Source organism: Rhea pennata, chromosome 20 (genome assembly GCF_028389875.1).
Source record: "Rhea pennata isolate bPtePen1 chromosome 20, bPtePen1.pri, whole genome shotgun sequence".
Taxonomy (NCBI): domain Eukaryota; kingdom Metazoa; phylum Chordata; class Aves; order Rheiformes; family Rheidae; genus Rhea; species Rhea pennata.
Window position 1 is genome coordinate 8,960,772 of NC_084682.1, and position 23,160 is coordinate 8,983,931.

At 40.9% G+C, this 23,160-nt stretch overlaps 1 protein-coding gene across 3 annotated transcripts in view; it reads left to right on the plus strand.

Moving 5' to 3' along the window:
• LOC134149504 (sphingosine-1-phosphate transporter SPNS2-like) overlaps positions 1 to 23,160 on the plus strand; it is a 141,030-nt gene that overhangs the window by 29,515 nt on the left and 88,355 nt on the right. For all 3 annotated transcript variants that reach the window (XR_009960452.1, XR_009960453.1, XM_062592667.1), the window contains exon 2: positions 7,683 to 7,748. Coding sequence is in view for 1 of the 3 variants with exons in the window: in XM_062592667.1 (XP_062448651.1) it covers positions 7,683 to 7,748 (66 nt within the window). In the remaining 2 variants the exon portion in view is untranslated. The remainder of the gene's footprint in view (positions 1 to 7,682; positions 7,749 to 23,160) is intronic.

Genomic DNA, 23,160 nt, shown 5'->3' on the forward strand with positions numbered 1-23,160 from the left:
CTTTTATCCCCTCTCACTTTTCCAGGCAGTTTTGTGCTAGGTATTTGCACGCAATACTACACTGGAGTTAGGTGCCATCGTTTATTACTACCTTGCCTCTGTTGGAGAGAAAGGGAGAAGTGTTTTTGTTGTTTTTTTATATCTTTTCTTCTCCCAGCCATTGGCTAATTGTGTTCCTGTGTTCACTTTTTTTTTTAGTGGTGCTTAATTGTGTGTTGCATACCATGCAGGTAAGCCAGCTGCCTTTGGGAATGAATGAATAACTCAGATACTTCCCCACTGATATTACAATAATGATAAAAACATTGAATGGAAAAAGTGGGCGTGTGGCAGGTGGTGCAAGTCTCTGAAGATACCTTTGTTTTCCGATCCAGAATAGGAACATCACTGCAAAAAAAGCTCTCGTTTTTTTTTTTTTCCTCAAGCAATGAAGTGCTTAGTAGAGTGTACAGCACCTATCATACTGAAGTCTACAGAAAAGGCTGCTGAAGGGAAACAGCAAATCCTCTTCAGCGTCAGAACTACGGGGGTTTGTCTTTATGGTCTGAGCTTCATTTCAAACAGTCTGTGGAAATGAGCCTTCACCCACCCACCTTTCAGTACACGCAGACAGTGGGAGCCCTCTCCCGTCTCTGAGGCTACTGGTGTCTGTGAAGGCTTTGAACTTACTCTGGGGTTGTGGTAGCAGATTTTTAGGTGGCTGGTTTATGGCCTGTGAACGATCGCAATACTGGGCCTGGAACCCTGGCTCATTCTGGTCCTTGGCTTGACCTGCTGTGCTGCATTTGTCTCTGCTCTTCATTACTCAGGGAAACCCCTTTCGAGTCATGCCACTGTGGGTGTTGGCAGTGAACAGGGTTCACAAGTGTTTCTTTTCAATGCTTTCTAGGTCAGATGCGTCTTACATGCTATTGTGAGCAGATCTTTGGAAATCCTTTTTTTAATCTGTCTAGTTGCTATATTCTTCTTAATCTTGCGACACTATTTCAAAACCAAAGCAGACTATTTCATCAGTGTGTATTGTCATGTCATGCAACGGTGGAAATTAGTTTTGCAGGAGGAAAGTCTGTGTACAGTAAGGAAGCTCCTGTCAAGCAAGACGTCACCATTCACTTAGCAATACTTAAAGAGCAGCATTGCGTCTTTTTGTGTATGAGACAGGGAATGTTTACATGGCAATCAAAAGAAGTTTGTACTACATTTTAGATTTAGACTAGCTAGTTGTAGTAGCAGTGGGAATTTGTTTTGAGGTACAAATAGCATCAGGGCTGCCACCTGGGTTTTCAACAGGTAAGCATTTAATTAGGGTCCAAACTCCTGTGTTTAGTAGCTAGTGGGTGTCTGAGCTGAAGCTAGCCTGTTTGAAGCTTAGGGGTCTGTGCATGAGCTGCAGTCACACCTTGGGGTTGCAGTGAAGATAGAATCACAGAGACCTCAGAATAAACTGCTCTCCACCAAATCTGTTCACATGCCTGTGAGCAGGCAGGTGTGTACACCACTCTGTCTGCTTAATGCATTATTTGAAGCAGGTTGAGTACAGCTGCAGACATAAGGGAGAACCTGATGGTCAAAAGATGCCTTGTGCATTTAATGGCTCGGGAGTTAGGGCTCTGCTGCCCTTGTTTGGTTGGCTCCACCTGAGGGAGCTGGTTCCTGAAGGGTCAGGGAGCATAGCCTGGGAATAAAGGCATTTCAGAAAGGGAAAATGCCTTGGTAAGGAGGAGAGGTAGGCAGCAACAGGGAATGGAGGAAAAACAGGTGTTAGTGTGGGATCTGTTTTTGCTCTTTGGGAGCCCAGGGAGTGTGTGAGACTGGGTTCTCTTCAATGTGCTTTCAGGCTTCCTCAAAGAGAGGTGCAAATCCAAGACTTCACTGAGGCAGGAGGGAGGGTGCTGGGGGTACATGTGGTTGCTGGTGCCTTTTAAACACTTTTTTCCTCATTAAAAAGATACTCTTAAAAATGCATGTGCCTTTTAAGTAAATAGTTAGAATTGACCAGTGGTATTGCAGCACGCAAGCAGTATTTAAGGAACGTGCATTGGAGTTACTGATGCAAGGCTTCGTCTGCAGTAGCTGTGTTTCTGTGACGTTGCACTCTATGCTTAGCTTGACTCCGTTTTTTGCACCTGCCTTTGGAAGTAGCTTGAAATCAAAGCCTGGTGTTTTGTTTCGGTGAGTAGAAAATGAGGCTCTCGTAGGTGAAGTTGTAACGTCTTTTTGCTTTGGAAATTGTGATTTCGTTGTGGCTTAGCTTACAAACACAGGTTCTTACCATGGTGACCCTTTATTTGTGCGAAAATGTAGCAGTTTTTAGATGAAGAACAGTCATTTCATACCAGCTTTAAATATAGGGGATAACAAAGGTACTTTGGACATTTGGTCTGCTAAGAGGTGGTCCTGTAAGTGATGGATAACACAAGAAATGTCTGATCTAAGTTGACCTTCTGTTCAGAGCAGCTTTTTACCCCATATCAGATGCCCTTTCACTCGTTCAGCTGCTGTTTAGCTGTAGCTCTGGTCAGTAACACAGGGTCTATCTAGGCAAACCACTTGCCTTCTGCATGATCACCTACCTCCCTGTTTGAAGCCTAAGCTGTGTATTTCCAGGAAAATTCTCCTTTCCTAATCAAAATATTTCCTTACTTTGATATAGGTAACGTAGATCATAAAATGTAGACCTTCATTACAAATGCCCCAGAGTCAGGTCTTTTATATTTGCTGTTTGTGAAATGGCCATTAAAGAATGGGAGGCAACAGTGCACTGGATCTTGAATTAGATCCTAGAAACCTTCTGACGCTGTAGGTAGGTGAGGTCAGCCTTGTTCCTCTTTCCCACTCAGTTGATATTCCTTCCCTGTCTAACATTCCACACCCAAAGACCTTTTATCCTCCAAATTACTCTTAAAAGTCCTTTACATGCACAGTGCCCACAAGAAAATAACTGCCTCGCTGTCTTTGTTAGGTACTGGTAGATACCAGAGCTGTCAGCCCAGTAAAGTAACCTAGATAGAGCTGAAGTAACTAAACCCACAAATAATCCTAGTCATTCCTCTGTCTGGGTTTCCCAGTATGTCCTGTCTCTATGCTCATCTCGATCAGGTAGTCAGCGCTCCAGGTTAGGTGCTGCCTGTGTTTCATCTCATGAGGTTCCAAGCTTTTACATGAGCATTAATAGTGTCTAGTTCAGCTGGTGAGGTAATCTGGAAAAGTGACTGAACAACCTATATGGTTGTTCAGTCCTGAGAATGCCAGGTGTTCTTAAGAAATAATAGGTGATATTACTAATGTACATCCATGTAATCCCAAATAGCTATCAGCCTTACTGAGAGACTGTCTCAGGATGGGTGGCTTCAAACTGTTTGCAGCTTATGGCTGTTACCAGCTCATCCTGAGATGTAGGTATGAATTTCTGGATGAGAAAGGCCTTGCCAACCTCATGTGGTGGCTTCCTTTTCTTCAGTTACATCAGGTGTTTTGTTCCAGTGAGACACTCAGGAGCACCTCTCCACATGTGATGTGATCGTTGTCGGAAGCCTGGCTCCATCATCTAGAAGAAGGGAAAGTCCAAAGCTCTATCATTTTATGTATTCTTTCCTGGTCTATCATTGCTTAATTGTATCCCTAAATCTTATTAAAGTTCTGGATGAGTCACTGCCATGCTCAGGTGAAAATAAACAGAGCTGAGCAAAGCTTAGGAGAGGAGTGTCCTCCCATGTGAGCATGCTGAACAGGGAAACTCCTGCAGCAGAGAAACTCTGATCACTCCATACACATTTCATCATCTGCTTGCTACTGCCTCTAATTTAATCTTCTAAATCCCATATCAAAACACCTGTAGCCCAAAGAGAATACAAAATAAACTTACATGGAGTATGAAATTCATGCTAATTAGACATGCAGATCTCTCCGAATCACTTGAGATCATCTTCTAAGCTCACATAGGACCTATAAATGTGGTGCTAGATTGTTCTATTGCCCAGACTATCCACAGAACCCACTTCTACCTCATCAGAATGAAGTTACAGGTTTAATCCAAGGTGGCTGCGCTTCAGTGTCCTAAATATATTTAGTTTATGGCTATGACCTTTCAATCTTGTAAAACACATTACGATCTCTTGCAAAGAAAAGCACTGTAGAACTGTAAAGACGTCAAAAGACATCACCAAATAGATGATTTCTTTGTGATGAATAGAAAGACCTCTTCTGCTATACTGTGTAGGCACCATTATAGTTGCTTGCACTTACTGTTCTAGTTTCTGATGCAAACCTGAAAAAAAAATCTTATTTCTGAGGCTATGTTTTCTATTGCATCCTGGTCTCTTCCTCTTTGCAAAGCTGGCAGTCTGGCATGGCTGGGGATACGTTGCCATGGGCAGGGCTAGCAGCTGTCATGGTGGTGGAGGGAGCTGTGCATGTGCAGACATATTCCATCACATGTTTAGAAGTGCAGAATCACGGAACAGTTGAGATTGGGAAGGACCTCTGGAGATCATGTAGTCCAATCTCCCTGCTCAAAGCATCTGCCACATCAGCCAGTTTTAATAAGGCAGGGCTAGAATCTCTTAATCTCCCTTTTCCCATCACAGAATCAGTCCCTTTAGTATCCTGTGGCAAGACAGTAGGTTATGCCATTTTGCTCCTTGCACAAGTGAGATTCTGTTGATGGCTCGTTTTTTGCCCTTGTGCAGTTTAGGAGATATGAATCCTTTCGGTGATCGCTTTAGCGAGGAGGTTTCTGCTTTGGAAGAGCAGAATTCTCTGTGCTGAGAATTTCACTGCTTACTTTTTCTTAGTAACCTCTAGGTAGCCTGTTTCAGAGAGTTTAATTATTAAAATAAAAATCTATCATTGTGTCAGTGGGAGCTGATCCTTCTTCCTGAACGAATGGTGGGTACATATCTTAGCCCTTTGTTATTGAAATAAAAGTAACTGCAAGGTGATGGACTGAACAGAAGCATGATATCCACCATGGAACAATTTACTATGGATCATAGAGGTAGGCAGGCATCACTTTGATCACTCAGTATTGTGCTGGTTCAGGTTAAGCCCTGTATTGAGTGGATCTATAGAAGCAATGAAAGCTTGGATCCCTCTCTGACTTGACTTTTCCAGCTGGAGGGTCAAGAACTCAGCTGCAAGGATTTAGTAGGATATATTTTGTTCTTGTGCAGCACAACTGAGTGGCAGTAGGAGAGCATAAGAAATATGGTATTCAGTATTTCCTCCCTTTTTGCCAATATCTCATGTTCTTCTTGCGAATGTTTAAGGAATTATCTTTTATAAAATTGAGGTTATAATACTCACAAGTTGTTTCGACTTGCTGAGCTCCACCTAATGTGGGCAACCTGGGACTGACCAACAATGTAGCACAAATTAAAGGTAATCAGAGCTGATTAAACTACTAAGCAAGCCATCTAGGTTCAGGTTGTAAGAGAACCACTTTTTGAAGGTAGAGTGGAACACCACGGGGAGTATGTAAGTCATCTAAACCACAGTGGGTTTTGCTAGGCAAATGCAAAATTTATTTCTATCAGATATTGCCAGGGTAATGATGTCTCAGTTATTAATGGAGCAAATGAGGGAGCCATGCAGCAACGCATGAGGGAAGGACAGCCAGAGAAGACGCTTTGAAAATGGAGTTCAATCTGCCATCCAACAGCAACCTAGAAATTTCCTATTGGAATTATGGTAGGCAGCAATGCTTCAAAAGAAAAAGAAGGTCAAGGGGAAAGCTGTGTCAGGGTGGATGTAATGAGGCACTTAATACTTCAGAAAATTACAGAATCACAGAATAGCTGAGATTAGAAAGGACCTCTGGAGACTGAATAGTCCAACTCCCCTGTTCAAAGCAGCATTATCTAGAGCAGGTTGCTCAGGACCCTGTCCATTTGGGTTTTGAATACCTCCAAGGGTGGAGGTTCCATAACTTTTCTGGGCAACCTGTTCCAGTGTTTTGACTCCCCTCATAGTAAAAAGTTTTTGCTTATGTTTAAATAGAATTTCCCGTATTTCTATTTGTGCCCATCGCCTCTTGTCCTTTCACTGGGCACCAGTGAGGAGAGTCTAACTCTGTATTCTTTACTCCCCTCCCATCAGGTATTTATACACATTGATATCCCCTCTGAGCCTTCTCTCCTCTGGACCAAGCAATTCCAGCTCTCTCAGCTTTTCCTGATAGGCAGAGAACGGAAGCAGAGGGAATTGCTCTGGGGTCAGAAGCTAAACTAATGTTCATGGGCAGATGCTGGTAGTCTAAAAGCCATCCTGAATGCTTCCCTGAATAGATGGTGCTTGTGTAAGCTGTATGGAGAAGGATAAGTGGGCTTTCTTGCTTTTTCCTCTCTCTGAGTCTCCCTTCCCCCCCCCCCCTTTAGTACCTTTAATTTATGTCTGTTTTCTTGGTGTTGTACTAGATGCCTTCTGGGAATAGTTGTCTCTGGGTCTTTTATCTCTTTGTGTTTGTCATTCAGTGTGATCCTGGCAGTCCCAAAAGCAAAGATATTTATGGTGAATGAGATCAAGTTTGTGCTTAGTTGATTCTTGTGACCTGCAGTGATAAGCAGAATGATTTGGATAACATCTCAGATCAAATTTTGAACTGGAGCTGAACTTTTATGGGTGCTCAGTATAGTTGGAGGAGGATTTATTTATTTATTTATTTAATCAAAGGAGACCTGCATTTTCTCAGTCCTGGAGAAGCCAGCAGGCTCAGATATTAAGAGAGCAACTGTCTCTCTTCCAGACCCAAGAAGCTGAAGTACAGTTTATTTAGGCCATAGACAAACTTTCATGCCTTTGGATTTGTATCTGACCCAGCTGGAGCCTCTACAGCTTGGCAAATAGATGTCCCTCATGAGTTACAAAAGCTCTGTTCTGCAGGTAGCTTACAAAAGCCTGTCTGAATGCTAATGTATGCAGCACTGTTTTTACGTGCACTGCATTGCATGCATTTATATTTTTGATAACCAAGTGCTGAAACCAGCTGAATAACTGATACTGCAAAACCGTGAATGTTGCTTATGCCAATAGGTTGAGGATTCAGAGGAGAGAGACGGCTGGTTTTGATTCTGCTTGTAGTTGTTTTGAAGCTGAGTATTTGGTCACTTTCCCACCTTTACTAAGCTGCTATTAAAAATTTATTTTTCTACATTTGTTTTGGAATTGAGAATCCCCCAGACATAGTTATGAAAACTCTCATCATTATTACAAGTGCCATCTGGTTTTAAGCAAAAAAAAAAATGTATTTACTCAAAACAGTTTTGTTAAAGCTAGTCTTGGATTCAGCTTAATTTGTCCATCTGGTTGAGCCATTTGAAGCACCTAAGGTGCAGAGCCAGTTTCCCTGTATTTCTCTACAATAACAAATGCAGGGGATCTGGATTCCGCAGTGTTGTTGCAGAAGCCCTGGTTTTATTTAAGAAGGGAAGACTGGTTCCTCATGCATGTGGATTTCATTCCCAAGCCCTTTGCACGGTGTTTAATCTGCTGACCTCTGCTGTTATTACAGTAGCCCGAAACTATGGAGTCTGCCTGTACAGAAAATAAGCCAACATGCAAACTTTAGAAGTTTTAGATCTCAAGTACTGGAATTTGAAGCTTTGCTGATGCTTTCTGAAGAGAGGGAATTGTATGCTCTTCAAAGGCTGAAGGTACTGAGATTCTTCTCTCTGTTTTCCTCACAGGTGTGTTACTAGACATCCAGCAGCACTTTGGAGTCAAAGACAGTGGGGCTGGCTTGTTACAGACAGGTAAGAGTTTTTTGGCTGGTTTAGTACCCTTCCTCTTTTCAGAGGGGTGCTTTCAAATTTCTTGAATTAAGGTTGAACTGCTCTCCTTTGGACACATTGGCTGTAAAGTGCTCTTACTAATAAGGGGAGTGAAGATGAGAGGACTTTTTATTTTGCTGGTGGACAGGAGATCATGGGTCAGAATGACTTGACTGAAGAATGGGCCAAGAGCACATGAATTGGATAATGTTTTATTTTATTTTATTTATTTTTTTTTTATGAAAACAATATTCAAGTAAGAGAGGGTTGCCTCCTTTAGATGAGAAAGATAATGGTAAGCCAACAGCAGGGTCCTGTTATTCTCTCTCCTGTTCAGTCCGATAGTAAGTATAAGGCCTGATGCCCTTCCTGTGCTCTGAAGAGAATCTGCTGAATTTGGGAGTACCGTGTGACAAGAAAATGTAAAACTCATCAGGACAAATAACTTGGTCTGAAACCTACAGGAAGGGCTAACAACTGTTGTATTCAGGCTAATTCATTGATCAAAGATATCTCTGATTTTGGTGTCATTAACATCAGGTGTTTCTCCCCTTGTATTTCAGGGGGAAGGATTTTTGCAGTTCTGATGCTTCTGCTTTTAACGTTGCACTTGTTTGCACAGATCTGTACAACCTCAGAACAAACTTAGCTTTTCTGGGCTCTGGTCTGGAGGTGGTTTAGAGGAGTGCCCTTGTCAAGAGGCTTGATATGATGACATTGAGTAGCAGTCTCAAGTGCTACTGACAGCACATTAGATCTTTATGGAGAGTGGAGCTCACTAGTCAGAGAGCAAATGCAGTATTTTAAGGAGAGAAACAATCTGGTTTGAAAACTTCCTACAGAATCATTAGTTGGAGTTGTAGAAGTGTGGTGCTGTGGTTGTCCTGTCTTTGTACTTCTGTCTGAGGGAACCATAATGGAATGACTATACCTCTGGAAAATAGGATTAGAAATAGTGCACCAGAAATGCCTTTTGTTTTTTTTTTTTTTTTTTCCCCACACACATTGTCTCATGCTCATGCTGGGTACCAAATGCCAGTCAGCAACTTGTTCTGAAGCCGTAGCCAATAATAATGGATATAAAATTGTTCACTTTTTGTGGCCACACCAGAGGCTGATACAAAAGTTTCAGAGCTCTGTCAGTTGTCCTTTAATCTCAGACTACATGAATCACTGGACTGTTTCCTTTTTTTTTTTTTTTTTTTTTTCCCCAACCCCTAGAATAGTAGGGTTCTCATCTGTGGTTACAGCTTCTTGGTAATGTTGCAATACAAACAATTAATAATAGTCTGTACAAGGGCTTTAAAAATGTTCCTGGTGCCATTCCAGTGGCAATAGCAGCTGTTTTAGTCTAACAGCTTTTCCACTGCTGTTTGCTTACAAAGTGTGCAGGCTGGTTCTAATAGATATCAGGGGAAAAACAATTCCCAAGATGTCAGAGGGCCTCCTTGGCTGGGGTGGTGGTGATGGTAGTGATATAATGCTTTGTAACATCTTGGCTTAGGCCCTTGTAGTTGTAGCCTCCTGCCCAGCTGAGGAAGTCTCTACCTGCTGCTCTCCTTGTGGAATGGCAGAGTTGAGCCAGGCTGATGTGTCCAGAACAGAAGGCCTGACCTTGACAAGTGTTGCTGATTATGCCTAGAGTGGCACCGGGTGTCTGTCAAGCTCTTTTCTACAGCAATTATTGGAACTTATATATTGTGCTCAGAGGAACAGATCCTCAGTGTGTCATCAGACACCAAGTGCCTTCACCAAAATATTCTGGCAGAAAATGACACTTGCCAAATCATATATTTAATCTTCTTTCCTCTCAGTGTATGAAAACCTTCTGCAGATGATTTACTGACAGCAAGCAAGAGCTAAGCTCCAGTAGGGCATTTCATTTGTTAATTGCAAGAAACGTTATTTATCTGAAAAGAGCTTCACTGAGAACTTGCTGCAGTGTGTGTCATGACTTTTGTAACCAGTAAATGTTGCTTTAAGAAAAGCAGCATTTTCTCTTGTTTTTTTTGCTGATCTGAAAACTTAGCGTTTGACTTTGCCCCTGCAATAAAGATAATAAGGCATTAATCACAGAGCCATCAGTCACAGGAAAAGAGTGCTCACAAAATAAACCACCACAAGTTAGGGTAGGGGCACCTAACTGAAAACAATTGCATATTACTTCAGCTTAACAAGTTTCTGCTTGGCAGCTGGCCCATAGCCCATGTATCCTTAACCCTTCATAAACCTTAAACCAGCATTAACACTACTTCTAATCTTGTATCTGTTCTCTATGCATGACCTCTCTAAATGTGCACGTTGGAGAAAATGGATGTAGATGTGTAAAAGTAGCTTGACCAAGGATGCAGAGGAAGCCTATGGTAAAGTTTGGACCAGGTCTCTCAGACCTCTGCCTTAACCTCAAACTGTTCCTTTCCAAGTAGCTGAGACAGAAATATCATCTTATTCCCAAGAGATGGTCCTGCTAACTAATTGAGTGATGTGAGAAGAAAGACTGTTTATCCTGAATACGTACTCTGAATAAAGAGTGGATTAGTCTTCAGGTTGTTAATCTTGCATCTAAATGAGTCCTAAATTAATTTACAATGTTAATGAGGGTGAGTAAAAATAATGTAGTATTTATTGTTAGTTCATATCACTCATCAAGCAGGCTTTAAAAATAGTAAAGAAAATCCTTTTAACTGAGAAGCAAGGCTGCACATAGTGCTTTAGGATGAGATGGTACTTAAAACTCAAACAGCAAGGGGAAAAGAAATCAAGCAAAGGCAATGTATGACCTGGCATTCGTTCCGTGATTTGTTCTTTGCAAATACAGCCCATCTCACAACTTGCTCACGCCAAACATTCAAAAGCCAATTCACGCGCTCCAGCTTGTGCTGCTCTCTGGAAAGCAGAGGTGACTGGTTTCTTAGGAATTGCAAAGACAGAATTTGATTTTTTGTCTTGTTTTGTACAATTCCCAAGACACAAGCTGCTATTTGCCTAGGAGGTGTAATGAAAACTGGTTAGAGGAGCACTGTAACTTTCTGTACAGCAAAATCACAGCACACTCCAGTCTCATCCATAATGGAAGGGAACAGAATGTGGCAGTTCCTATAACAAGGATCCTGTGACAGCAAAGGACATATTGACAGATGGACCGCAACTGCCGCTTGCTCGGTAACATTGTAGAGTAACAGGCACATAACCATGTTGACTCCGGAGCCTCAGTTATCACTTGATGATGCTAAAATTCTGTATTGATCTTCATTTATATAGTGCTGCTTACACAGTTGTATAAATAATAATAAAGTTCACTTAACTATATCACAGGTGTACACCCAAGCTCTCTGTATCACCTTGTTTCTTTTCATTTCTTTCTGGTTGCTTTTCCCATCTGGAGAAAGAATGATCCTGGCTGATCTCAAAAAGATGATAAAGCATTTCCTTGTCTACTTGAGCTATGCAACTGTAATCAGTCAATACTGTTTTAAGCCAAACCATTCAAAAAGTGTTTGTCTTGTGTGGAGTTGGGTAGGAGCAGCAATTTGGACTTAAAGTCAGAACTAAGGCATTGATAAAACACAAAGATGGGGAGGAGGGAAAACTAGGTTTGTAAAAGTACTTCAAATTAATGTTATTTAAATCACATTTCTTTCCATATATACTTAGACCACAGGAATAATGACCCAATACTATACTCTAGTTTTCCTTGGATTTTTTCCATTCTTTCTTCAGTTTTTGTGCTTTATCTCTCTGTCTGCTTTCCTTGCCCTTGGATATATTTTGCTTTTGTGTCTCTTGCTACTGTCTGTTTAGCAGAATAGAGCTCTAATAATAATAGTGCCTGGCTCTCAATACAGTTTGTCTTCTGTAGATCTCAGGATGTTTCATGTAGGATGGATAATGAGACCTGCCCTTTTCTACAGATGGGGAAGCTAAGAAAGCCAGATGGGAGAAATGACCTGCCCAAAGTCACACAGCAGGCCTGAGGCAGAGCCAGAATGAGAATTATGGTCCAGCTTCTAAACACACAGTATTCAACCAAGTTAATGGTTAGATCCAGAGATTTGTTCCTTGTTAATGGGCCCCCTAATCTTCTAGTCCAGACAGCTCAAGCTCATAGAAAGGCACATGAAACAGTAGGGACTTTTGAAAGCAGAAACTGAGCCATTAAATGGAGGTTATGGCAGAGATTCCATTGAAATGCAGAGAGAAAAAGTGTTTCTCTCCAGCAAGAGCGTAGGGGTATCATTAGAGGAAATCCTGGTAACCAAAAGTTCATACCATCAGGTCAGAAGTGAGGAAATGTAAGGAAGGCAGAAGTCTGGAAGGACTCATTAAGTGTGAATCATCATAGATACCTGGGGTTCTGAAAGAACTCTTCCTGCATGAAGAGAAATGGGCATTCAGTCCCTGGTTTTCCTGGGAAGCCTAGAAATGCCAGGTACTTTTTTAAGTCTTGTCACGGGCTCATTTTTCCTGTAAGGGTCAAAAACCTCTGTTCACTTGAAAAGTGAGACCTTTACCCATCTGAGTTCCTCTATCTAATGACTCTACCTAGTGTGTTCTTGCAAAGATGTTATCAGCACTGATGTGTTCTGATTGTACTGACCAAATTACAGGCATGCAAAGTGAGTGGGGTACTTGAAATACTGAAGTGCATATGGGAATGATGAGATAAATCAGACTTGCTAAATCAAAAGTTTTTTTTTTTCATTTCTTTTTGACTACCATCTTCTTGTCATCAGCAGTCCATACTGCATCTGATATTTTTGATGTTCTCCACACAAAAGCGCTGCCTCTGAATGAGATGCTAACCATGGATACCTGTCTGTTTCGTGAGCTGTAAATGCCACATGTTTCTTTTCCATCATTAATGTTTAGGACAAGGATGACGAGGAGAACCTATGTCTAAATTGATCTTCCTTTATTACTTGAATGCCAAGCAGGTTCTTTATTTGGAGCATAGTAGGTGCTGGAATAGGATCAATGAGGCCTTTTCTTTGGTTGGGAGGCCTGAAATATCTTAACTATTTTTAATGTTTTGTAACTATTTTTAATATATGGCTGACAATTAGCTCAGATTGGAATTTGCATACAGACTCTTACAGACTGAAGACAGTAGTTCAGATCTATGTGAACTGAAACATCATCTGTTTTCCAGTACACAAACTCCATGCTCAAGTATTTTGCAATGTGATCTAACAGAAGATTCAGTTGCCTTCCTCCGACAAGCAGATCTTTTAGTTATCAAGGTAGAGTGAACTGAGGAAGTCCAGAGCCTGCTTACTGGCAGCATAAGTCTGCAAGTCTTTTTTTCCTTCTGCTGTAAAGGTGTCTGATATGCTAAGAAGTCTTGGCAATCTGAGCATCTGATTCATGAAAGCAGTTAAGCCTATTTTGAAATCCTTTTGCAATCAAGAATGAAAGTATTTTATTGAATCAGTAAGTAGATTATGGGAAAATGCATTTGTGCCCTAGCCTAGTGCCCCCTACACTAAGGACTAAACTATAAAAATGCTATTTACAGTGTGTGCTCTGACTAGACAGCCCTAGCCTGCAAAGTAAATAATCTTTGCTGGGAGGTGGGGAGGAGAAGAAGGAGAGATGTTCTTACCTCCTGTTAGTGAGAGGTAAGTGGGGCACTTTGTCTTTTAATTGCACATGGCAGCAAATGAGTGCAGGCTTCCAGAGCAGGGAAACTCTCCAGACTGGCTTGTCTTCATTAAGATCTTGATTTTTTGATACTCCATGGTCAGTAAAATAATGTAACAATTTATTTTCCTGTCCTGTCTTCCTTTGCAGAAGGAAGGTTTGCCCCAAGGTATTGGCCTCTCAGGGCAGGTACCTGGGCTGGTTGTTGCAAGAGAAACTTGTGCTCATATTGCCTGTGGCATGTCTGTTCTGTAGTAGATGTTGGCCCTGCTTTCCCTAAGGCTGTAGGTCAAGCACCTCTTGCTTAAGTTGTATTTACTTCTGTAATTTATTATAATAATGAGAGGAGAGATTTCCCACAGATATTAGAGAAGTGGCTATCATTCTACCCAGAGTCCTAACACATTTTAATGTAGCCTTCCCATCAACCTCTACACATGTACTTCAAACCTCAGAATTTTTCTCAAGCCATTTATAGTGGAAGATGTGATTTTTTTTTTTTTTTTTTTTTTTTTGGTATCATGTAATGCTATTAAACAACTTCTTACTCTTAATACCAGCTGTGCAATCTAACATAGCAGACATTGGCATTATATTACGTATTTCATGCACAGATAGTTCAAAAGGGCTAGACTTACTGCCTTTGTTTATTTTTTAACACCATACGTGGACTTTTGAAAGAGGAAGATGAGTATTTGAGTTGTATTAACAGTTATTTTGATGGTGGTAAACATCTAATGACTGCCAGTTACTGGGAGAGGCTTGTACTTATATTTAAGATCTCATATTAAGTTACTCTTTTTCTTTTTCCTCTGCAGTGACACTAAAAGCTGTTTGAATTAAGTGGGAAACCGAAACCTGCTTGGCTTTGATACTTGCTTTTCAATGAGCTTGTAAGTCTAATTTTCAAGTGTGGTGAGCACAGAATTATTTGTTTATGGTGTAAATCAGAAGGAGTTCTGTATTTCCTCTCTTTACACTGGTCTGGATTTGTGCATGCAGTTGCTGCTAATACCCATTGGGCCTTATTTAAAGCTCAGTGTTAGCCCAGAGGGGAAGAGTTTTTGCCTTGACTTTAAGGAGAATTGAATCAGGGTCTTTTATGAACTGGAGAGCAAGAAAACAGAACTGACATTTGTAGTGCATTCTGTGTATTTAATGTGCTTCACCCCAGGGGAATCATGAATGCTTTTGTCTCTAGAAAGATTTATTTTAAGATTGTTTTGGATTTGTCTTGATTCCTTGTCCCCCCACACACCTTAAGAGCACTCATTTTCTTAGAGCTGAAACCTGCAAATCTGCAGGGCAGTATACAGTGTTGTGAAAAATGTAGGCAACTGTATTCATATAGGGATCTGAACTCAGGTGATAAAGAGGTCAGGCTTGGCCTGCACCTGCTGGGAAATTTCCAAGTTAATTTGGTATAGTTGGAAGCATTGTGGTTGGATGGAGGCATTTGATTTGAGAGATGGATATTATTCAGATAAATTGAATAGCCTGGCAGAGTGTGAAGGAGCTGTGGTGCACTGAAGGTACCATCTTGAGATGAAGTATTGCTCTCAGTTGTCAATACGGTAGGCATCTATTCTGGAAATACCAGTGTGTTTTTGTAGTAGTGGGGATGTTAGGGTCAGAGACCAATCTGTGTGATTATTTTGTTTCTCTAGCAGACTGTCTTGAGTTCCAGGGGACCTGACTATTTGGCTTTTGTGCCAAACCACCGGTTCTAATACCTTCTAGATGGTATACCAGGCCACTGTACATCCTCTTCGTCAAATATCTGTAGTGATTTAACACCAGACTACTGTACAGGCAGTTTTACTGTGTGGCCAGCTGCAAAGCACTTCGTGCAACTTTGTAGAACACCGTTCTGGGAACCACAGCCTTTAACTCTTACATGCTTTTGAAAGAGGTGTTGCATGCCAGGCAGAAACAACTGTGTTTGAGTAGTTGCAGCGATTCTTCTGTGTAGACCCATGCGCTCTTGGAAAGGAACATCTCATTTGTAGACACAGAAAACTGACCCTGAAAATGAATTCCAGGGCACCTATTACCTGAAGCTTGTCTAAAAGGGAACATTTCTTTCCCCCTGGTATTTAGTAGGGTTAGCAGCCTGCTGAACTGGATTCCAGTTAACATTAGTAAGTCTGAATTGCATGAATAGGGCATTGTTGCACCAATTCACAAGAAGTCTCCAATACCTTCCTCCTTCCTTTCCTCTCGAATACATGCACATAATCAAGTCCTAAAACACTTAATTTGAAGAAGTCTTTCCTTTGCCATTTACAAAAGGAATCCAGTTCAAAACTCTACTGATGTCATGCTATGCATCTTCCACGCCAGCAGCCTCTAACTGACTATTTGGTTGAGGTCAGTGATAGCATACTCTGCTGCTTTCAGTGCAGGAAAATCATGGGACTTTTTTCTATTCTACATTTATCAGAGGTCTTTGTGGCTGGATTTGAAAAAATATTAAAGGAACTGAAATTAGCTATGATAACAAACTTAGTCGCATTTGGTACCTATAGCTGCTGGTCAGCTGGTTTTCTTTGATTCTCAGTTGACATTTGAAGTGCTCTGGAAACACCATGAAAAAATCCACCCTCGGAACTAATGGGCTGTTTTTTTTCCTGTATGTTGTTATAAAGTCATTAAACAGGGACTGATTTTCTGCTTAAATTGTGCAGATCATCTTTGGAGGTGAAATATTACTAACCATAGTCTTTCCTTATCCCAGTCACAAAAAGTGAAAATGAACACAAACATTTTTGTCTGAAATATTTCTTCAGAAGTTTGAGTTTTCGTCAAATGACAGAACAGTTTTGCTTTTTAACTATCAAATCTCAGATGAAAAATAAATAGTTATCTGACAGCATGGATAGTAGTAGGGTGGCACACATTGTTGTGTTCTTTGCTGCTACAAGCAGAAAAATATATTTTTTTCCATCAGGAATTAAGTTTTCAGCAGCAGGCCTGGAGCTTATTTAAAACAAAACTATACACTATTTCAGTGGAAAGGATGTCTCCAGGAAAAGATTTGTTTTGACCTCTCTTATTGCCTTTACTCAGTTATACATCAAGATATTCCAAATTGAACATTTTAGACAGTTTTAAGCATGTCCTCCTTCCAATCTTTTAATCCAGTAATGTTTGCAGACACAAGATTTATTTTACATCTTGTTCTACTGCATCGTTCTCCTTCCTCATTGTAATTGAGCTGGACAGGAGATGTGACAACTCTAATTTACTCTATTGTGGGATAGTAGTGTTGCATTGAGAATATTACTAGTAATACATCCTTCCTGCAAGAGTTACCTTAAATGAATCAAGTTGCAATAACTTTAATTTGCTTATTTGGAGACACGGTAAGTCTTTTTAAATGGATTATTACAATAAACCCCTATTAGAGTAGGTTTGGAAGTGAATTAGGGAGACAGTCCAGATAAAGCAGTTTGAACTTTAGATTTCTTTTTAAAAGTCTGCTCGTGTCACTGGCCAAGGTGCTTTGTTGTCTGTGCTTCCTCCCTGCTCCCTTTCTTCTATTTAGATCATCAGTCTGTGAAGATAAGGTTGTCGCCAGCTACCCTGTAGACCTATGATGAAGTGCTTATTAAAGTTAGCCTTATTGGGAGTTTTGGCTGAATGAAATTTTCAGGATTGGATCTTCCTTTTTTTTTTTTTTTTCTTTTTTTTTCTTTTTCCTGGAAGAGTGTTTGAAATATGCTCCAAGTTCTTTGCTTTCTATTCTGTCTTAATTGCAATTACTGTTTTTTTTTTTTTTTTTTTTGCCTCTCCTCATCCCAGGGTCTGAATGGTCCAGCTCCTCACAGCAGTTGATGGAGTTAGCTGTCAGCTCTATGCCTCTCTATTCTGCATGCAGTCTTTTTGCCAAGCCTATTTGGAAATATTAATATTAATAAAAGTGCCTGAGTGCCCTTGGCCACACCTTTTGAGCAGTAGAAATCATTTGCAAAGTCTGATAGAGAAATGTACAGTCTGTTTCATGAGAGCCATTGTCACTGAAAAGAGCCATGTAAGGAAGATGGGTGAGTTAAAGAATAACTTTTGCACAAAAAAAAAAGAAGTTTTTTTTTTCCTTTGCTCCAGAATGTGCAGGGGATTTTAGGGATCCATCTGCAACTGAGCAGAGTTGTGTTCAATTTAAGCATTAGGGCTGTTTTTAGAAACAGCATTCAATTTAACAGGTGTAGTTTATGACATCTAGATGTTTAACTTACTGATTGTGGCTGCAAATCAAACTAGTTAAATGGCAAAAATTGCACCAGCAAAATTGTTCCTAGGGAAAATTGTGAGCTCAAAATTGGTGACTGAGTTGAGGATCCTTTAAAAACCTGATTCTAAAAATAGATAATTCTTCAGAAGGGTGGATGTAAAGAGTTACAGCGGTGAGAGCCATGCAAGTGTTTGACAAGATAAATCCATCTCCTTTATCGATCTTGAAGATAAAATTGCACCACAGGAACATGAAAATGTCTAGCCATTTTTTTCTTCTTAATTTTTCCTGTTTTGTTTTGTTTTTAAATTGACATCTCCTACCATCAATACACAGCCCATATGACACCCCTCAAGCAGGAATTCTCTGGAGCAGTGCTAGAATGTGTAAAACTAAAGTACTGCTATGTTGCTATAGCTTACAATGCCAAAATTAAATTATCAGCCATGTAGTTGCTTTTTGCTTAGTCATGTGGCTGTGCAAGGAGGACCTATCTGTAACAGTTATTTTTATGCGTTTTCTATAAAATGTGAGATCTTCTGTCAAAAAAAAAAATCTTTGAGCTATTTGGCTCTCCCAATATCAGTTGTGATCCATCAAAAAGCCAGTGTTACAAGATGGATATTGTGATGAAACTACTTGGAGTTTGTAGGCTACAGAGTGACTGTTAAAATACAGTGCAGAAAAACAAATGCTAGATGCTGGATAAGACTCAGCGTTGTATGTGTGGACTCTATAGGGAGCTCTTGTTCTATTGAGTGCTATGGTATAATTTCAGCCCAGGACCACCATATGACAGACATTTTAGGTGTGACTGTAATTGGACATTTTTAGGTGTGGACATAATTGTAAGTGGAAAAATGTCAACGATAAAAATTGCTACAATGGAACTTTGCAGCAGTGTTTGAAATGATGATCTATAGTAGTGCTGCAGGTTGCAGACTTCCTTTTTCCATAGCAGGAATTGGACATTTCACTGTCGGGCCACTGACATATGCAGGTTCAGTACAGAAGCTTAGGTGAAGGGCTCTTGCTTTTATGCAAGTTGATGCACCCTAAGAAACCATGAATTCTTAATAATGGACTATTTCCACTTTTTCCTTTCCATGTTCAACACACAGAGTATGCTTTGCACCTCGTGCTAACGAGACTAGTGGGGAATATCATTCCTTTCCTGCTATTCAAGAGTGTGACAGCTGCTTGCAGGGGTATTTTGACTTGCTAACAGGAATTGCTGCACTATAAAAGCCCTGGCTGGTATCCTTGCATCTTTCTAGAACATTGGTAGAGCAGGAATTGGCCCTAAATCTCTCTTTTGCACTCCCTTGTAACAGCTCTGCCCAGGAACACTACAATTAAAAACCTTAAGGGCTTCAGTGTGCTTTGGATTCAGAGCTGAACAGCTTGAGTTGATACTTGGGCCTAGAAGTCCAGTATAAACAGCCTCTTTCTTCATCTCTAAAAAGGGATGTGAGAGCAAGAAGAAAAGATGAGGTGTGTTATCCTTTCCTGATTTGTCATTCAGTTGCCAGGGAGCTGTTATTTGTGTGATAGGAACATAAGGAGCTATGTGGAGCTCCTCTGCGCCCTTGTGCTCTGCTCTGGCTCTCGCGCGGTCCGGTGTTGTGGGCACGAGGGTCACTCGTGCTCAGAGTCTGCTGCTCATGAGTGATGTTCAGGTGTGGGTGCTTGATCTGCAGCAGGGAGTTCAGCGCGCTTTGGAAACCGGACCTTCCAGTTCCTCGTAAGGGCAGTGCGGCCAAACGCACCGACGTGTGTTTAACCCGCTGATGGTCCGTGTGCTCTGCAGAGGGGCGAGTCTGTGCCAGTGCCCTGCCTGGTTCACCTGGCACCACCAGTGCGGAGATGCTGGTGGATCTGTTTCTGTTTTTTTTCCTTTCAGAGCTTTCAGTTACTTCCCTCTCTTTGGCTAACATAGCAATCATGGTGCCTGCTAAGTGCTTTGAAGCCCGTGGATGTAACAGAAGGGCAAATTATCAGCAGCTTTGATACAAAATGTGAAGGGAGAAGGCGGAGGAGAACGAGCAAATATTAAAAGAGAATGTCCCCCAAAATAGGAAGAGAGGGAACAGATTTTCCGCCAAAACAGGGTGTCCAAAGCTTCCCTTGCTACCTTTAAGGACATTTTATGGCAGCAGAGCTGGCGATAATACAGGGTATTATACTGTGAATGTTAAATTCTTACTAAGAGCTCCCCAGCGAGATACTTCTATCAGCCGCTAATGTTATACCCTCCCAATGGCTTGGACAACAGAATATATGACATACTGTGTGGAGAAAATGTTTGCATCATGTATTAAAGATGCATTATTTTTTCCTGTTTGTTCTTACGAAACTTTCTTTATGTGTTCATAGTCGAGAAACTAGAGCCCTTTGTCTAATCACCACATAAATAAACTGTTGGCAACACCGTGACGTGTTTCCCCCCACGGTTCAGTGTCTGGCTGTACAACACTGCTAGTAAGGCAGCTCAGCAGGCGTCTTGGGAGATTATGCTGGTGCATTCTCTAGAGAACAGAACGGGATAGACAGTGAGCACAAACTGTTGCGCCCCGAGTCATCCGTCTCACCTTCTGCATATTTAGAGCTGATTGAAGTGTGTGTTTTAACATGTTAACAATCCCAGGATTCACCAAACATCGTCCTTGCTTTGTTTACATTAATTTAATTGATGATGCATGAAGGCATTGCATTTGCAAACCTTGCGCATTGCAGTATTCATTTCAACATATATTTTCCCAGTAGTATTAATTCACCCAAAAGGTAAATAAGTCAGAATAGATTTAAAACTAGACATTATTTAACACAGAGGTCCAGTTACGCACTATGGCTATCGGAACTGCTGTTAGTCCTGGGATCCTTTATAGAGGTCATGTTCCTTTATCTAGAAATGCATTTGAGTTGCAAACCTCACTCCTGGAACTGCAGCAGAGCTTGGTAATAAGTAGAGTGTTTTTGCAAGTCAGGGGTGATACCAGGGAAGTTCAGGTGGGCGACAGTCTTAGAAATAACAGCTGTAAAGTCAACAGAAACCCAATTCAGGCTCCACTGTAATTATGATTCTTTTCCATTAACAAACAATGGCAAATTAAACATATATCAGTATTTTAACAGTTACCTTTAATGAATTTATTCCTTTTTGAAGGCCACTCAGCCACTGTGAAACACTTGTTCTTTGTCTGAATTGCCGTTTATAACAACAAGAGGCAAGAGCATTTCTAAATACTGGCAGCAAAATTCAATCAGTAATTTCTGTGGACTAGCACTAGCCTCTTACAATCATGAGAGAGGCCTCCTTACATGCGCTGTGATCCCTCCTCATTGCACGATGAAGACTGTCATTGTAGGTGTTTATTTGTGGCCAGCTGTTTGTTCAGCTCGCTTGTCCTACTGGTCAATGCGTAATTGCAAATTGCAGTCAATAGCAATGTTTCTTTGTATTTACTTTGTGGTACAAAAGCCTATTGAAATGTTGCTGGCATTTGAAAAAGTAAATTGGTAAGTCTATGGCTGTGTACCATGGCAGAGAGTTGTTTAATTACTGGTGGGCATCTTCCAGGAATGGAATTGGATATAAAATAGGAAATATTTATGACTCTTGGCCTATGCCCAGATCACTTGCTCCCAAAAAGTGACACTGACTTCCTCCAAAGGCTGCTGGATGTGCAAAGCAGTGGCTGTAGGGGATATTTTGGATGTCACAAGATCATGTTCCTTAGTTCTGTAGCTCATGCAAGTATCTTGTCAGGAGCATGGGTTTTGGTGACTAACATCTGGAAAGTTTGTCTCTAGGAAGGTCTATAGCAAGAGGGCTGATGGCTTGGACAGCCCTAAGAAAAGCACAGGTGGAGTTACTTGATGTACATTAACAGAAAGAAAACGCAATGTGGTATCTGCTGAGAGTCTAGAGCTTTGATTCTGGCCAAAGGTGTTAACCTGCTGCGTGGTGTATCCAGGCTCCTCCCTAATCCCAGCCTATACTGTAGCTCTATCTAGGTTAATGGTTCAGCATTTTATTTCCTAGCAATTGCAGCTGTTGTTGAATTCCTTCTGTCTACATATACTGCTTCTAGGGCTGCAGTGTTTGAGGAATTAAAATAAGAATTAGCTCAACATACAGGATAAGTAAGAGCACAAATGGTTTCTTCCTTGCCTTTTAGAGAATTCATGACTCATACTGAAACTAGACAGCAAGTTCATTTGCACACAGGACACTCTTGACCAACGTGTCTAGCTCAGTTTGGCTCGCCAGCCCCTGTATATTCACATTTTGTCTTCGCATGCACACCCATAACCTGGTCGCTTCCGTTCTTACAAGAGCAATTTTAAAACTAATCTGTATTATTAATTTGATCATTCTTAAAAATAAGAGGGGTAATGGTAAAGGCACATAAAATGAAGAATGATTTATAAAAGTCGGTTGTGTGTTTCTCTTATGTTTTCCTCTAATTCAGAAGCAATGGGTACAAGTGAGTTTGGTGTAAAGGAGCACTCTGAGAACTTCCCGCAGGAGTTTAGCGAGCAGTTAGTCTCTGGAACTGAATGCCACAAGCAATGTTGTCAGGGCCAGGAGCTTAGCCAGAGCTTCAAAGAAGACTAGATCTTTATATGGATAACACATTATAGTAATAACCTAAAAGAGTTCTTGGGAGGGAGATAAATCGTGAAGCATGAGGGCTTAAGCCAGCCCCTGAGTAATTCAGCAGCTTGAGCAGGAATATTTTGTACTTTCCTCGGAAGGATCTGACTGCTGTCACAGGCAGGATCCGAGACCACACGGTCTTCTGATCTGGTGCCATTGCTCTTGTGTTCTTATAAGTGGTCTCCCGAGGTTACAGGAAAGATTTTTATTGGGGGATTTGTTATTCTTTATATGTTGTCAGTGCCTTAGGCAGAAAGATGGACACTGCTGTTAAGGAGAAACTAGGAGATTCTGGAGAGAGATGCTTCTCTCTCCTTTTGTTTGGCTGCTCTGAATTGAAACATAGCCAGCAATGCAGACAGTTCCTCTAAAATAAATATGGGTTTGGTCCAGTCCCAAATAGGGGGTAGCTTATGTAGGAAGAGCTGTCATTGCAATAGGCACTGTTGTATTTCATGGCCATCTCAGAAGAAAGCAGAGAGCTGAGCAGGAGAAAATACTGAAATTCCCTCTGTGACCAGCATGCAGCTTTTTTTAAAAAAGTAAGGGTTTGGTGGGCAGAGGTGAGAAAGTTATGTGCTATTTCCACAAATAAATGTGAATCTCTCACCTATACCAAGCACTAAGATCCCTAGAAAGGAGGTAAATTGGAGGAAAAACTTTGAGGAAAGTGAGACAGTTCCAGGTCTTTGGCTTAGCATCAAACAAAAACAATTACCCACAATTGCTTTTACATCTACATCTCCTGTGGATTAGAGCGTATTCTTATTCCACAGTTATTTATATTCCTAAAAAAGTGAATTAGCATAAAGTTACAGACTGCAGGATTTTAAGAGCAATATCCTATGTTGGATGTG